Below are 17,558 nucleotides of genomic sequence, written 5' to 3'. Positions count from 1 at the left end.
AGGCCATTCCCGGCTTGGCCAAATGGTTGTGCAGAAAAATAAAGGGCACGGGATCACGAGGCCATTCCCGGCTTGGCCAAATGTTGGTGCAGAAAAATAAAGGGCACGGGATCACGAGGCCATTCCCGGCTTGGCCAAATGTTGGTAGTAGAAAAATAAAGGGCACGGGATCACGAGGCCATTCCCGGCTTGGCCAAATGTTGGTAGTAGAAAAATAAAGGGCACGGGATCACGAGGCCATTCCCGGCTTGGCCAAATGTTGGTGCAGAAAAATAAAGGGCACGGGATCACGAGGCCATTCCCGGCTTGGCCAAATGTTTGTGTGAACTTTATGCAAGAAAATATCCATGAGTGTATGAATGTATGAAGAGAAATTGTATTTTATTTTTTCATTTTGAAAATTCGACTTCGGTTAATTGTCGTCAGCACCATCACCCCTATCATCCTGCCATTATCCCTCATGAGAAGACTGCATCTTTTGATTCCATCCTATCTTCAATCTGCCATGTTACCCTTATTCTTGTATCTTTCATTCTCTTTTGTCTGATCTTCCCATCGATTTACTGTTTACATCTGATTTCCATCAAATCCGACGTATCTTTAATGCTAAACAAAATCTCCCTGGCCTCCACTAATGCCTTTTAACGCCATTTAATTTCTTTTAGCCCTCCTAGAGTTAAGAACACCACAATCTCTCCGACTCCCCCATGCCTTTTAGCGTCATTTAATTTCCTTTAGCTCCGTCATAGCCAAGAACACCAAAATCTTTCAAGTCCCTGTGAAGAACAATATCCTAATGCACTTGTCATAATTCTTTTATTACTTTACTCAATTTCAAATAAATTCAATAGCATGGCGATGCTTGTACTATATGAGAATTTTGCGCAAGCAATCAAAATTTTGATGAAAACAATCAATGAATTAGGAACTCAGAAATGAATGACCTCAGAGCATTTTATTAAAATGGATAGATAACAAGAGAAACTGACGAGGTACGTATATGATTCCAGAAGGTTAGAAACAAAGGAAATAGCAGAAATCTTTGCAAGATATGAATGAAATAATTCCGATTCCGCACAAAACTGCCCCAGTTTTGTGTGCCCCCATTTTGCAATTATTGAATCTGACTACTTCCATATCACTCGTCTCCTTCGCAGCCTCATCATGCATACCCCTGAACATAGCCAACTCACCTGTGTACAGCCTCGCCATCTGTCATTCATTGTATTTCCTTATATTCATCTCAAATCCTCGAAAGGCCTCTGCCTCATTCCCCTTAGTTGCTTTCACCACACCCTTCTGATCTCAATATTATTTGAAGCTCCCATGAAGGGTTTTCACTATAGTAGAGACTTTTCTTTTTTTCCCTAATTTTTGCCTGAAGCGCCCACGGGGGATTTTCACTCCAGCGGGATTTTTATTGCTCTAATTTTTGCCTAGACTGCCCTTTCGGGTTTTCAATCTAGCGAGCTTTTTACTCTAATTTTTGCCTAGATCGCCCTTTCGGGTTTTCAATCTAGCGAGTTTTTTTTTTTTTTTTTTTTTTTTTTGCTAGGGGTAATACTTTTTGATGGCGTCTGCATTCACCGGATTAGGCAATTCTTCTCCATCCATTCTTGTCAATATTAATGCTCCTCCTTCAAAAGCTTTTTTCACCACATATGGTCCCTCATAATTCGGTGTCCACTTCCCTCGGTGATCCTTTTGAGGTGGCAAAATCATCTTCAACACTAACTCTCCCCCCCTGAAGCTGCGAGGCCGAACTTTCTTATTATGTGCTTTCATCAATCTTCTTTGATACAATTGCCCTTTGCAAATTGCTCTTAATCTTCGTTCTTCTATCAAATTCAACTGCTCATATCTCGTTCGAGTCCATTCTGATTCTTCCAAACCTGCCTCCAGAACTACTCGAAGGGATGGAATCTCCACTTCGATAGGCAAAACTGCTTCCATACCATACACCAAAGAGAAAGGAGTCTCCCCGGTAGATGTGCGTATTGATGTCCGATAACCATATAGAGCAAAAGGGAGCTTCTCATGCCAATCTTTGTAATTCTCTGTCATCTTCCTGATGATCTTCTTGATATTCTTATTCGCCGCCTCAACAGCCCCATTCATCTTTGGTCGGTATGGCGTCGAATTATGATGACGAATTTTGAACTGGTCACAAAAACCTTTCACCATTTTGCTATTGAAATTCGTGCCATTATCAGTAATAATTCTTTCCGGGACTCCATATCGACAAACAATCTCTTTCCTCAAAAACCGAACAACCACGCTACTCGTCACATTAGAATATGAAGCAGCCTCCACCCATTTGGTAAAATAATCAATGGCAACCAAAATGAAACGATGCCCATTAGAAGCCTTTGGCTCAATTGAACCGATGACATCTAATCCCCACATAGAGAAAGGCCATGGTGACGTCAACACATGTAATGGATTAACGGAAACATGTGTCCTGTCTGCATTAATCTGACACTTGTGGCATCTATTTGCATAACTTATACAATCCCTCTCCATGGTTAACCAATAATACCCTGCACGTATAATCTTCCTTGCCATTGCATATCCACTAGAATGAGTCCCACATATCCCTTCATGAATTTCCTCCATGATTTGCTTAGCCTCAGCAATATCAACACATCGTAAGAAAACTATCCCATCATTCCTTTTATAAAGAACATTTCCACTCAAGAAGAAAGATCCCGCCAATCTCCTGATGGTACGCTTATCATTTTCTGATGCTCCTGATGGATATTCCTTCTTCTCAATGTACTGTTGAATATCATGATACCACGGTTTACCATCAGGCTCTCCCTCCAAATTTAAACAGTAACCTCGAACTTCTCGTTTCTCGATTTTAATCACCTGCACTTCCCCTTTTGGGTCTACATCAAACATTGCTGCCAGAGTTGCCAGAGCATCTGCTATTTGATTTTCTCCCCTTGGGATATAATCCAGCTCCACCCAATCAAAAAACTTGATTAATTTTTTGATATGCTGGTAGTATGGAATAAGCTTGTCATCTTTGGTTTCCCATTCGTCATTCAATTGCCTAATCACCAACTGTGAATCACCATAAACCTGTAGCCTCCTAATCCCCATATCAATGGCAGCTTGAATTCCCATCGTACATGCTTCATACTCAGCCACATTGTTGGTACATTCGAAATACAACTTAGCTGTAAACGGTATAACCTTCTCTTCAGGTGATATTAACACTGCACCAATTCCGCATCCTATAATATTAGAAGCGTCATCAAACAACATAGTCCATTTTGCCAAATTCTTTTGATTCTCTTCTTCTATCGACACAGTCATGACATCAATATCTGGAAATTTCAAATCCATAGTTTGAGTATCATCAATCGCTCCCTCTGCCAAATAATCTGCTATTGCACTCCCCTTGGTTGCCTTCTGTGTGACATATAAAATATCATATTCTGATAATAACATTTGCCATTTAGCTATCCTCCCTGAAAGAGAAGGTTTCTCAAAAATGTACTTGATAGGATCCATCCTGGAAATCAACCATGTAGTGTGATAAAGCATGTATTGTCTAAGTCGATGCGCAGCCCAAACCAACGAGCAACAAGTCTTCTCTAACATCGAATAATTTGCTTCACAACTGGTAAACTTCTTGCTTAAGTAATAAATGGCATGCTCTATCCTTCCTGATGAGTCATGTTGTCCGAGCACACATCCCATCGAACTATCTGAGACAGTCAAATAGAGAATAAGCGGCCTGCCAGCCACAGGAGGCATCAACACTGGAGGACTTTTCAAGTATTGCTTGATCTTTTCGAAGGCTACCTGACAATCTTCATTCCACTCAGTAGAGTTACTTTTACGCAACAATTTAAAGATAGGTTCACAAGTAGCCGTCAACTATGAAATGAATCTGGCAATGTAATTCAATCTTCCCAAGAAACCCCTAACCTCCTTTTCTGTCCGAGGGGGTGACATCTCCAAGATCGCCTTCACTTTATCAGGATCTACTTCGATTCCTTTCCTGCTTACAATGAAACCTAACAACTTCCCCGAGGTTGCCCCAAATGTGCACTTAGCTGGATTCAACTTCAATTGATGCTTCCTTAATCGATCAAACAACTTCTGGAGATTCACAATATGATCTTCACCTTCTTTGGATTTTGCTATCATATCATCGACATATACTTCAACTTCTCTATGCATCATATCATGAAACAAAGTGACCATGGCCCTTTGATAAGTGGCACCGGCATTCTTCAAACCAAAAGGCATGACTTTATAACAGAAAGTTCCCCATAGAGTAATAAAAGTTGTTTTCTCGCGATCTTCTGGTGCCATCTTGATCTGATTGTAACCCGAAAATCCATCCATGAAAGAGAAGGTAGAATGTCTGGCTGTATTATCCACTAAAACATCAATGTGAGGAAGAGGGAAGTTATCCTTCGGGCTTGCGCGATTAAGGTCTCTATAGTCGACACACATCCGAACTTTGCCATCTTTTTTGGGGACAGGTACAATATTCGCCACCCATTTTGGATATCGAGCCACTGCCAAGAAACCAGCATCAAACTGCTTCTTCACTTCATCTCTTATCTTCAACAACATGTTTACTTTCATTCTCCTCAATTTTTGTTTCACAGGGGTACATTCTGGAATTAATGGCAACTTATGAACAACAATGTTTGTATCAAGACCCGGCATGTCCTGATAAGACCATGCAAAGACATCCTGGTAACTATGCAATAAATCTATCAACTTCTTTTTGCTTTCTCCTTCAAAGGCAGCTCCTACCTTGACTTCCTTTTTCTCCATTTCAGTTCCCAAATTCACGACTTCAGTTAACTCTTGATGCGGCTGTATTATTTTCTCTTCTTGATTGACTTGTCTTAATATCTCAGGAAAAATCTCAATTTCTTCGTCTATTTCATAGTCAGATTCAACATTGCTAATGGGTGCATCAAAATCTGGGTCATTAAGTTCGTCCTCTTTATTATCATCATTTTCAATCCTGTTAAAGAAATGAATGAAAGTGGTTTTGAGAATGGAGAATAACACTTGAATGGAAATGAAGAAACATGAATATGGATGACTATCAAGAGATTTTCATTTCATGGAAAAAGGAAATGTGAACAAAGATAGAACATGCAATCGCCATACTATAAAATCTATTGAAAGCAAAGTAAAGCATGCTCATTACAAAAGACCCAAACGAAAGCCGTGAGCTAGGCCCACGATGGTAGTGCACTCGGGATTACTCTTGCAGGTTCTTGAGAGATACTGGGAGCTCCAAACTGGTCCAGTTGCTAAGTTTGAAATTTGAAGGACGCGAGATGACAAAGCAAGGTCTAGCAGCTGAACTCTGTTCCCCTTCCATCACAGCAACTTGGAATTTTTCAAACTGATCACATATATTTGCCAAAATCGCCCTAGTTACACCAGTCGAGTTTTGAAATGACAGTTTTCCAAAAACTGCCCCAGTGTCAGTCAAACTTATCTTGTTTTGCATCCCTCCATACACAAAACTGTCATAAAGCCAGGGAATCGGTTTCTTTTCAACTTCCAATTCCTTTCCTTCCAGACGGGCAAGCCTCTTCGCCTGTTTTTCTGCTTGCACACGATTTCTGTCAACCCTAGTTGGCTTATAACCCAAACCCCAGCGTTCTGGATGTTTCACCATTTCTACTGGCTTCTTAATTCCCTGTCGATTCTTACCGAGTCCTTCTCCTGGGCGAAACCCCTTTTTCAACATAAATTTTGCTACATTCTTCGTAACCTTTGATATTTGTGGCTTTAGGGGAGAAAGTCCTTCCTTCCCATAGCTAGCACTAGCAATTTCAAAAGATTGGAATGAACTCTGAATCCCCTCTGTCGGAGCATCAATAGGAGAACTATTAGACAAGCTGGCAACCATCCATTCTGACTGACCCTTCACTATGTAAACCCTTCCATCATAAACAAATTTGAGCATTTGGTGCAACGATGATGGAACAGCTCCAGCAGTGTGAATCCAAGGGCGTCCCAACAGGCAACTATAGGTTGGTGAGATATCCATTACCACAGACGGCACATTGAACGTTACGCTTGCAACCTGTAAAGGTATTTCAATTTCTCCCATAATCTCTCTACGTGTTCCGTCGAATGCCCTCACTACCATTGGTACTTGTCTTAAATAAGATCTGTCAATTGGTAGCTTCTCAAAAGTCTCCTTTGGTAAAATATTGAGGGATGACCCATTGTCCACCAGGATACTTGCTAATTCCTTTCCACGGCACATGGCGGAAATATGCAAAGCTTTGTTGTGCCCCATCCCTTCAGGCGGAATATCATCTTCAGTAAAGGACAACAAATGGGTGGCCAACACATTTCCCACAATGCCATTGAAAGAGTCTGTAGGAATCTTGTCTGATACATATGCCTGGTTTAACATTCTCGTCAAGACTTGTCGATGTGGTTCAGAACTCATTATCAACTCCAAGATCGAAATCTTTGCAGGGGTTTTCTTCAATTGATCCACCACCATGTACTCACTCTGCCGAATAATTTTCAGGAACTCCTGAACTTCCACATCAGTTACAACTTTCTTTTTCTCTTCTGGGCGCACAAAAAGACCTTCTTCTGGAATAAAACCTGACTCTTCAACCTCAGGTATTGCTTTCCCTTTCCTTTTACGCTCTGCTTCAAGGTCCACCATTAGATTCCCTTCTGTCTCATTTCTCGTGTAACATCTCCCACTCCGGGTAACTCCACCAATGCCAGAAATATTATCTACCACTTCTTCTTGCTTTCCACTAGCTTCTGCTTCATAATTCCATGGCACAGCCTTATCATTCTTGTACAAAGTATCTATCCTCGGAATCACAGTCACTGGCTTGTCCTCTATAGAGTATTGCAAAACAAAAGGTTTCACGTAATTCGGCCTTGGTCCTTGGTAGTAACCTCCTAGGACATTGACTTCATTTGATTGACCTTTCACCTCAAACTTTATTATCTTCAAATCCATCAACTCTTGTACCTTCTCATAACAATTCTCAATAGCATGCCCCTTTTGTCCTTTATGGAACTCACAAGTCTTCATGGCATCAAAAATTCCACGTTGAACGGACATATCCACTGCTATCTCTTCGACCAATCCTTCTTTCCTCAACACCATAAACAACTGGCCCAACGACATTGCAATCTCTGAAACCCATCTTTTTGAAGCACAAAATTCTTCAATGGCATTCACCCCCTCCTTCTCATGATTAGGCAATGGATTATTGTTGACATTGGGTTTATTGATTGCAGTAAGATCCAGCCATTTCGCTTCAATCATCCCCTGGACTATCCTTTTGAATTGTAGACAACTTTCAGTTGAGTGCCCGGGTGCGCCTCCATGATATAAGCATGTGCTATTAGGGTCATACCAATGGGGATATGGAGATTGGTGGACCCGTCCCGGAACAGGAGCTACCGCTCCTTGCGCTTGAAGTTTCGTGAAACATTCAGCATAGGTTATGGGCAAAGGATCGAAATGCTCAACGGGCCGTCTGGGTCTTTGGTTTTGGAAATTTGGACGAGGACTTTGGTAAGTGTTTGGGCTTTGGAAATTTTGATAAGTGTTTGGTTTTTGGAAGTTTTGGTAAGTGTTTGGGTTTTGTGGGTATTGATTGGGTGATGGTGCGTTGAATCGGGGTGGATAAGGATTCTGGGTGTGGTTATGGTTATGGTTATAATAGGCTCCTGGACTTGACATCCTTGGGGAATTGCTTCTAGGGCGATAGTCTGAAGTAAGCGCACCATAAACAGCGGGATCAAAATTTACAGAATGCACTTCAGTCTTTTTGCCTTTACTTCCTTTAGCTGGGTCCGGTTTATCAAGGGTGGGATAATGCAGAGTACCTCTCTTCATACATCGTTCAACTCGTTCTCCTGCTTGTATCATATCAGCTAGGTTATTGTGGCCACCGCCCGCCAAGTTGGAAGTATAAGGTTCCTGGAGAGCATCAATAAAAGCATTCAACAATCCTTCTCTGATAGTGGTGGAATTATCTGAGCTGCCAAATCCCTCCATCGATGAGCAAACTCCCTGAAGCTTTCCCCACTCTTCATTGTTGTATTCTGCAGATCATAAATGGTAGGGATCTTCTCTTCATTGTGCTTATATTGCTTCATAAACGCTTCAGCCAAATCCTCCCACGAAGCTACTGATGAGGGATTAAGGGTATTGAACCACCTTTGAGCTGCCCCAATCAGACTATCTTGGAAATAATGCATCAACACTTTCTCATTGCTTGCATATGGCTGCATACGTCGACAATACATCGTTAGATGATCCAATGGAACTCCAGTGCCATCAAACAAACTGAATTTTGGTAGTACAAAATCATGCGGAATATTCAGATTCTTCACAAGGCACAAATTGGCCGGATTCAACATCCCTGAAACATTAAAACCCTTCATGACTCTTAATCTCTTTTCCAACTTCTTAATGGAAACTATTGAGTTATTTTCTTCATTCTGAACTCCCTCATTCACTGCTCTAGCATCGACTGGGAAGGGATTATCATGCACATAGGTCTCAACTGGATGAATATATGTCGGGTTCTGAGTGGTTGCCTGTTGGGAAACATACTGATGTTGATGCAAACCAGGCAAAGGCTGATTACGAATAGGAGTAAACCCGGGTGGGTAAGTTGGTATTTCCTGGTGCAGATGATTCTCAGGAATCTCTAGCATTTCAGAATTTTCAGCTACTCCCTTTCCTTTCATCAGCAACGCCATATTCTTCATCAATAAGACCATTTGTTCTTTGATTTCAGCTATATCCTGATTCTGACTATGTCACCCATTTCCTGCTCCATATTCTCAATAATTCTTGATTGTAGGCGAGTCTGATAGGGGTGACAATGTTGCTTCTTGAAAGCTATGATTAATGATGCACTAAAATCCCAATTAAGAATGTATACAACAAAACATCAGCCGCAAATGAATAAATCACACAAAAATAAAACATGCCATTACATGGGGTAACCTAAATTTCTGGAGGTTTCGGCCATGGATCTAGGGCATTATAAAGTGCAGGGGTAAGTTTATCTAACTACTCCGCGAGGTCCCAGATCATGTTGCTTTTAAAATCCCAACTATTGGGACAAAAGCTCCTCCCTTAACTTTTAAGGGAAGTCGATCCGGTGAGGATATCTTCCACTATCCATGCGGAGACGGAATCTCACGAGAATAGTGGTCAACCCTCTCTAATACTAAGGGTAGAGCCCAGCTGGTAGGCTACAGTGAGTGTAAATGTATGAGATGACAAATACTTTACCACAACAAAATAAATCAACATCTCTGACATATAAAGGAAACAAACAATTAATCATACAAAAAGAAGCAACCGTAGCCAATCAATTTAATCATATGGGCTTGACCCTCTTAGGTTTAAAAAACCTGATTTCCCCAGCAGAGTCGCCAGTTGTCGCAACCGGGGTCACGACGCGGACCGGCGTTGGAGGATGAAAAATGTTTAGAGTCGCCACCAATTGATTTAAGGTGCAATTGGACACCGAAAAGACCTGCGAACCAGAGAAAAGGGTACGGGGATCGATTGAGTGTGGGGAAGGTGTTAGGCACCCCACAACTCCCGTTTGAAAACGGTTACCCGGATTAATCTAATGGCTATCTTATGGAAACTTGCTCTTTGCAAGGTGTAATTGTTAAAGTTTGAATTATTACTTTCAACACACTTATCAACTTATGATAGTGTTTGAAAAAAAAAGCTTGGAATATTACTATCAATTTATGATAGTTTTTATTTGAAAATAGGTTTAAAATAACACTATCCACTTATGATAGTTTTGGGAAAAGATTTGTAAGAATACTATCAACTTATGATAGCATTAAAAAAAATTGTAATATTACTATCAACTTATGATAGTTTTTTTATTTGGAGACACACTACCAACTTTTGATAGATTTAATTTTAAAACACCAACTTATGGTGTTAACGATAAAATGTCCTACCAACTTTTGGTAGGTTTAATTTTGAACACCAACTTATGGTGTTAATGATAAAATGTCCTACCAACTTTTGGTAGGTTTAATTTTAGATACCAACTTATGGTTTATTTAATAAAATGCCCTACCAACTTTAGTAGGTTTAATTTTAAATACCAACTTATGGCATAAATGATAAAATGACCTACCAACTTTTGGTAGGTTTAATTTTAAATACCAACTTATGGCATAAATGATAAAATGACATACCAACTTTTGGTAGGTTTAATTTTAAATACCAACTTATGGTATAAATGATTATTTGGAAAAGTGTCATCTATCAATTTAACCTATTATTGCCAACTTATGGCAAATTCATAAATGAAATCAAATAAGGTTCGTAATTCAAATAAAGGAAATCAACTTATGATTTCTTTAATTGAAATGACCTATATTCAATTTTAAGCCTATATATTCATAATCCACACTTGTACAAATAATCCAAATAATAAATGTCGAAATTATACAAATCGACATGAATAAGATAAATTACACAATATGGGGGGCCAAATATACACAAATTGTAATAAACCAAACAAAATCTTGAAATTGCTCAAGCCTCCATCAACTCGTCCAAATAATATCCAAGCCCGAGCCTCGTCCAACAAAACAAACATAAAGAGAGGGAAAAATAGAATACTCAAATGTAAATCAAGATTTAAATCGAATCAAGACCACATTATGAGATTCACACGTATCCAAACCAAGAAAATCAAATCCAAATATGGTCTCTCCCGCTTTTTCCAACAAGAAATAGAAGAAAAAAAAAATGCAAAGAGAAAGGGCTCAACATATTAGTATCGAAAACACTCCCAAGCATCACATATGTCCAAGGTGAATGCAAGAAACACCATGTTTATTCTTAGTCAACATCCGAGGATGCTAAAAATGAATCAAACATTGAAATCAAGTGTAAATAGAGCAATACTTGAGTGAAAGATATGAGGGGTATGAAGCTTCTACCAAAAAAATCCAAAGAATCGGTTTTCCCCCTCTCTCCTTCTCTTCTTCTCTTCTTCCTCTCCCCTCTCTTCCTCTCTTCCTCTCTTCTTTTTTTGTTTTTCTTCACCAAAAGCCAAAGCCTCTCCTTTTTTTCTTCCTCTCTCTCACGCCTCCTCTCTTCCTCTCCTTTTTTTTTTGTTTTGTTTCCTCCCCCACAAAGTCTCTTCTCCCCTCTTCTTATTCTTTTTCTTTCCCCAATTTGTGCCACATTTCTCTCTTTGTCTCCTTCTTTTTATTCTTTTTCTTTCCCCAATTTGTGCCACATTTCTCTCTTTGTCTCTTTCTTTTTATTCTTTTTCTTTCCCTAATTTGTGCCACATTTCTCTCTTTGTCTCTTTCTTTTTATTCTTTCCCCAATTTGTGCCACATTTCTCTCTTTGTCTCCTTCTTTTTATTCTTGGCTTTTTCTTTCTTATTTTTTACTTTTCCATTCTTCTAGCAAAAACAATAAAAAGATTAAAACAATTCTCTTATTTTTAGATATTTTCTAAGATTTGATCTTATTGGGTCAAGATTTGAGTATTTAAGGATCCAAGAAAGGGATTATGAATATCTATGTGCTTATAGGTCAAAGAAATGAGCTTTTGCATTTTTTGTGTTCTTTTCCTATTTTTTCTTTTTCGGATCGGACGAAATCCGGTTACTACAGATAGAGTAGTTATAGAGCATCCACAACCATCACTTCAAATTCCTCAATATTTATCATCATGAAATGTTACACTCTAATATACACACAATGGGTACTCTTAAGCAAACATTGTAAATGTTCAATAGGTTCCGCAAAAGATAAAAATAAAAACAAAATTGGTTTAGTGAATCCCGCAAGAGAGAGAAAAACAAAAATAAAAGAGAGATAAAAGATGATGTGACATCAATTAATTGGTTGAGTGAGTCATATAAAATTACTCTTCATCACATTAGAGCCCCTCGAAATATGAAGTATAGTTAAAATTGTTATATGTTTTCAAGTGTCATTTTGTTCTTATTGTGAGTTACTAGTGCTATATTTATCAAAAAGAAAAGGTTTTGAAATGTTCCATACCAAGTCCATTGTGGATGTTCTTATATTGATTTTTAACACTAACGAAAAAATTGAGTTGCAAACTAGTCTACCTAGATAGAGTCGTCTTGTCATGCACTGGCTACTAGCCTCCAAAGAGAATTAGGCCATGTTCTTATTAGGTCACCCCCATGCCTTTGTGATAAGATTTTGGGAAAAATTTTTAAAAATTATTGATCTGTTTTGTTTCAACTATATTTTTGTCTCATACAAAAATTAAATTGAACATTAAAAAGATAAAAAACATTATCATTCAATATAAATCCAAATTTTTGTGGTGAATTTAATTTTTATTTAAATCAAAATATATACGATTAGACTTGTGAATTCGATGAAAAACATATTAACGATTATAAAACAATAATTAATATTTTACTAATTATATAATGTTCAATATCTGTGGATATAATCCAGTGCATAGTTTGCCATGTAGATTACTAGATTGGTTTATTCTCGGTGTTGTACGTTTATGATCTCACTCGTTTATTTCTCTTCCCCAAAAATATTAACTCCGGACCACGTGCATGATTGACAGCCTCAGAAACTGAAGTCTCTGTCACCCGATTAGACGGTTGCCAGTTTCACCAATATTCATGATTCTCACACCACCCTCGGATCTAAAATCGAACGGCCAAAACTATTGGTGTATTCTCCGAGGAATGAACAAACGTCTCGCACTTCCAGTTTCTGATAAAGCCACACGTAAACCCATTATGACCTTTTGTCTCGTAAACACCACATGGACGGATCGATCAAAAGCAATCTAACGGCGGATATTGCATGCACTAGGATCCGTAGTTTATCATTTACTGAGAGTGCAAGTTATTACAGTAGGAGAAGAAGAGGGAGTACGTGGAGAGTTGTGCTATCCGTACAGTTTTTAGACCAGGCTTTTCTTTTATTGGTAATCGGCATAGAGTGGAACAAAGTTGATGCTGACGTAATCATCAAACTGTTTGTACAGTGTTTTGTCCTGACCAAGGGACTATGCAATCAGTCAGACAGACAGACAGACAGACTTGCGGGGGAACAAAACAAGGCAAAGGGGTGTTTCGTCTTCCCTTCGATCCTTGTAATAAAATGGCGTGCATGTCCAGGTCTGTATTAGCATTAATTTGGTTAAATAAGTGAGGTTAAATAGTAAATCAATATTCCTAACTTCGATCAAATGAAACTTGGCGAAAACAATGATTAATTAACTGCTTAATAATACACACACGATTGGATTTGATTTTTCTTTTTAATTACTAATGAGTAATCATTAGTGTCGTAACTATGCATGATAATTAAAAAGCTAGAAAGTAACTACAATAATTTAGTTATTATTTAAAAAGTTGTAATAACACTGCAACGTTCTTCGTAAATGTATCTTATTTATCTCAACAGCTAAATTAATAAACTGAACTATTAAATATTATGAAACCAGATAATTTTACAAAAAAAAGGTTAATTTGAGAGCGACTAAAATTATTTTCCATTTGCCTTTATAAAGAAAAGTTTACGAGCTTAAGAAAAGTGATTGAAATTTTGATTTTAGGGGGACCCAATCCAGCAACGTAACGGCGTTTTCCCCGTCCAGAAGAATCTTTCGGTTTTCAAAACACACATTCTAGTCGTTAAACTTAACGGCGATTAATACTAGCAAGCTAGTTATCAAAAGTGTCAATTATTGTTCTCCACCCAGTTTCCATCTCTGTAGTCCATTCCCACCATGTCCAAACCGTAATTGCTCCTGATTCTCTGGTAGGCGGCTCGGTCTCCAATTCTGGATCTCTATACCCTATCGGCCGTTTGGAGTATTAAGGATTAAGGTAACTCTATTAACCCTTCTTTTTTCCAGCAAGAATTGCTACATGGTACATGTTAATTCTACGTATATAATGTATTCCTAATGCTGGAGAAATTTCCCTCATGGTTAAGTAAACGCCAAGCTCTTGTGCTCTTTGCAACTGGGATCTGTACCGTCGCGCGGGATTACTACAGTTTTTTACACTTATGGGATGCGATTAGGGCATACGTATGTTTCTAGGGTTACAGCGGTTCATGCGATACGTACACATATACTTCGTCTTCCGAGTTTTTTCTTTTTCAAAAATTTTTTATCTCTTTTTGTTGCTGAAGAGTTGAAGTTTTTTTTAAAAGAATTTACTTTCGCACTATAATTATGCATAACCATCTTATTTTTTCTGGGTTGTGGAGCTTATTTAAGAATATTATTGTGTTGCAGACTTGCAGGGCGTGAACAGATTGGTTTGACGGGCAGCTTTGGTAAAAAAATATGTCGGTCCATAATTTGGAGGCCAATCCAGATCGAATTAGTGTTAGGAATGCAAATTTTCTTTATACTCCAACTTTGTATCCATCGGAAATGCTGAATTTCGCTTCAAAATCTAATCCGAGGGAAGCTGCTTTTGGTGGTTGGAGAAGCCTTGATCCCCATCAAAACAATGATAATTGGATGGCAGTGAATTATGCAGCTGATCAGTCATCATCTCTAGGTAGAGAGATTGACCACAAACCTAATTTTGGTTACGATGAAGATGATGCTGTTACTTTGGCTTCCTACGGAACACAAGGGCTAGACCTGGCTTCTTATCAAGAAAGGCTCAAGGAAATTTATGGTCAAGGACAGGGACTGGTTCTTCTTCCTGAATCCTCCATGGCGAATGATGATCATGCTAGTATTGCTTCTCAGGCGTTATCTCTCTCTCTTTCGTCGAATCCGCCGCGTAATTTGCATGAATCACAACTTGCTGAGGCTTATCATTATGATTATTCCAAATCTGTCAAGTCCGGAAGATCCTTTAATGGTACTGGTCCTCTAGGGCCTTTTACTGGGTATGCTACGATTTTGAAGAGTTCAAGATTCTTGAAGCCAGCGCAAGAGATTTTGAATGAGTTTTGTAATATTAACATTGATGGTTCAAGAGTGATGCTCATGGAACAATCAGAAGATCATGCAAGTATTTCAGCTTCAATTGCATTGGAGATGGCCGAAAGAGAAGCTAAGGCAGTGGGTTGTGAGGATCCTCACAAGGTGGATTTTCAACAAAACAAGGCCAAACTTCAATACCTGCAGGAGGAGGTTGGTTTATATTTTAAATTCAATTTAATTATCATATTAATTTCCTTCCTTTTTTTTCTTTAATTTTTTAGAGTTTTTAATGAAAACTTTTGTTATTGTTTGTGGTCGATCAATCAAATCATTTTGCTTACTCGTTTAGCAAGGTTGAAATTGGGATAATGTCAATAAATTTTATGCCTTCATTCTCTGTCATTGAAATAGGTTTTTGGGACATCCAACTACATTGAGTTGAATAATTAAGGGTTGAAACAAATCATGTTTTACTCTTGTATTTGAATGTGAAGTTAACAAAAGAAGTCTTCAAGTGATAGGCAAGTAATGAGGTTTTGTTACTCTTGATTTGTCTCGTTCAACTAAACCCTTCACTAATAATTATCAATGTTTTTGTGCATTTTGTGGTTCATGTTTCTTGGTTAGTGTTCCTTCCCCTTCAACCCTTTGAAGAAATATCCAGTGACTGGTACATACTGTGGTTAATTGCATAGGTATGCAGAATGTATAAGCAATATCATCAGCAGATGCAAATGGTGGTTTCATCATTTGAAGCCGTGGTGGGTCTTAGTGATGCCACACCATACGTTTCATTTGCATTGAAGAAGGTTTCGAATGATTTTTCGTCTATCAAGAATGCTATCTCGGATCATGTGAAGCTTCTTATTGATGGCTTGGGGGAGGAGTTTCCATCCACAACCACAGGTACTAGCAGTAGCAAAAGTGATACGAGTTTTTCACGGGTAAAATACATGAACCAAAGCAACGCAGGCTTATGTAGACCTCATGTCTGGAGGCCACAGAGAGGCCTACCAGAGCGTGCAGTAGCCGTTCTCAGAGCTTGGTTGTTTGAGCATTTTCTTCATCCGTGAGTTTTCTTCTTTCATATTAATACATCCCTGTTAATCTGCAAGTTTGTGTGGATCCATTCTCTATTGATGTGTTCTGTAGGTACCCCACGGACACGGATAAGCTAATGTTAGCCACTAAAACAGGTCTATCTCGAAACCAGGTAGGCGTCATCCTTGTTTGTACATATATGTAGTTGATCAATATATATGTATAAACCTGCTAGTTTCCAGCTGTGTCATTAGAATTGTTATATAGAAACGGCTTGGTGTATAAATTCATTAATTGCATAGCACTGATGCAGGTGTCAAATTGGTTCATCAATGCCCGAGTGCGTCTGTGGAAACCCATGGTCGAAGAGGTACACATGCTCGAAACGAAAGGTTTTTCAGAAAACAATCCAAATCATGGGAAGAATAGCAGAAGTGCTGCTGAATTTACTAGCGGAGCCAAATGCAATGCAGAACAACAATACTCAAACAAGCTTGGCAAAAGTTCCATGTTGGACAGGCGGCAATTGGAATGCTGGGGTGGTAGTGAACATGATTATTGGCAAAGTCAGGAGAAGAGGTCAAGAGTGGAATGCCAGGTTTCAACCATCATGGATGGCTCGTTAATGGGTTTCTTGCCATACCAGAGAAGTGGGGGGATTGACATTGGTGAACTTGGAGCTGTTTCTCTTACTTTAGGTTTAAGGCATGGTACTGATGGTGCACAACTGCAGGAGCAACTGCAACAACAGGAAGATGAGCTTCGAAGGCTTGTTTGCTGATTGATGCATGTGTTATGGTAGATATATATATATATATATATATATATATATGGGACTAATGGAGGGTTGATGTAATAGGCATTACTGATTGTCATCAACAAACATGTTTAATGTGGAACGGAAGAAGTAATAACTAATATGTTTCATGGTCACTTGTGAGCAGTTTATTACCAGAATATTGGCAATTGCAAGTCGACCGATATTTTTCTGATGGGGAATCAACGGAACCTTCGTTCATGGAAATTTCGAATGCTTGAATCTCTTCATCCTCCCCAAATACTTGTTAAGGCGCAGGTGAAATACTTTGTTGATTGTGGAGAGTTGAACTTGGGTTTTTCCACGAGAATGATTCACCTCCAGCCAACTTGGTCAGCCTTGGTGGTTGCAAGTTCAGTCTCTTTAATACTAAGTGGTTAAGTTAATATAATTAAACTTAAATATATACATAATTGAACTATGCGATATTCCACAGTGGAGAGTGGAGACAACATAGTGTCATGACACAAGGGGTAATAGCATTTTTGGGTATTGAATAATCTGATCTAGTTCAACTCGGGAACTCATTTTTTTAACGTTTTAAGTTGAGAATCGGAAAATCAAAATTGTTTCAACTTAGTCACTTGGTCAAAACTCATAAAAAGTACAAAAGGGACCGAGTGACTAATTTAGAACAATTTCAATTTTTCGATTCTCAAATTGAAACGTTTGGAAAATGAGTTTCCGAATTGAATTGGGTCAAATTATTTAGTACCCAAAAGTGATATTATCCCAATGAC

At 38.7% G+C, this 17,558-nt stretch overlaps 1 protein-coding gene across 1 annotated transcript; it reads left to right on the top strand.

The window, feature by feature from the left end:
- Positions 1-13,747: 13,747 nt before the first annotated feature.
- On the top strand, positions 13,748-16,934 carry LOC120005483 (BEL1-like homeodomain protein 8). The gene is made up of 5 exons (XM_038855123.1): positions 13,748-13,896; positions 14,313-15,170; positions 15,656-16,029; positions 16,113-16,173; positions 16,315-16,934. Exons 2-5 carry the CDS (start codon positions 14,364-14,366, stop codon positions 16,780-16,782), a joined length of 1,710 nt encoding a protein of 569 aa, XP_038711051.1. The 5' UTR covers positions 13,748-13,896; positions 14,313-14,363; the 3' UTR covers positions 16,783-16,934.
- The last annotated feature ends 624 nt before the right edge of the window (positions 16,935-17,558 follow it).

The sequence above is a fragment of the Tripterygium wilfordii genome, chromosome 2 (genome assembly GCF_013401445.1).
Source record: "Tripterygium wilfordii isolate XIE 37 chromosome 2, ASM1340144v1, whole genome shotgun sequence".
Taxonomy (NCBI): Eukaryota; Viridiplantae; Streptophyta; class Magnoliopsida; order Celastrales; family Celastraceae; genus Tripterygium; species Tripterygium wilfordii.
Note: the sequence above shows the minus strand (reverse complement) of the source record. Positions and strands in the feature narration are given on the sequence as shown.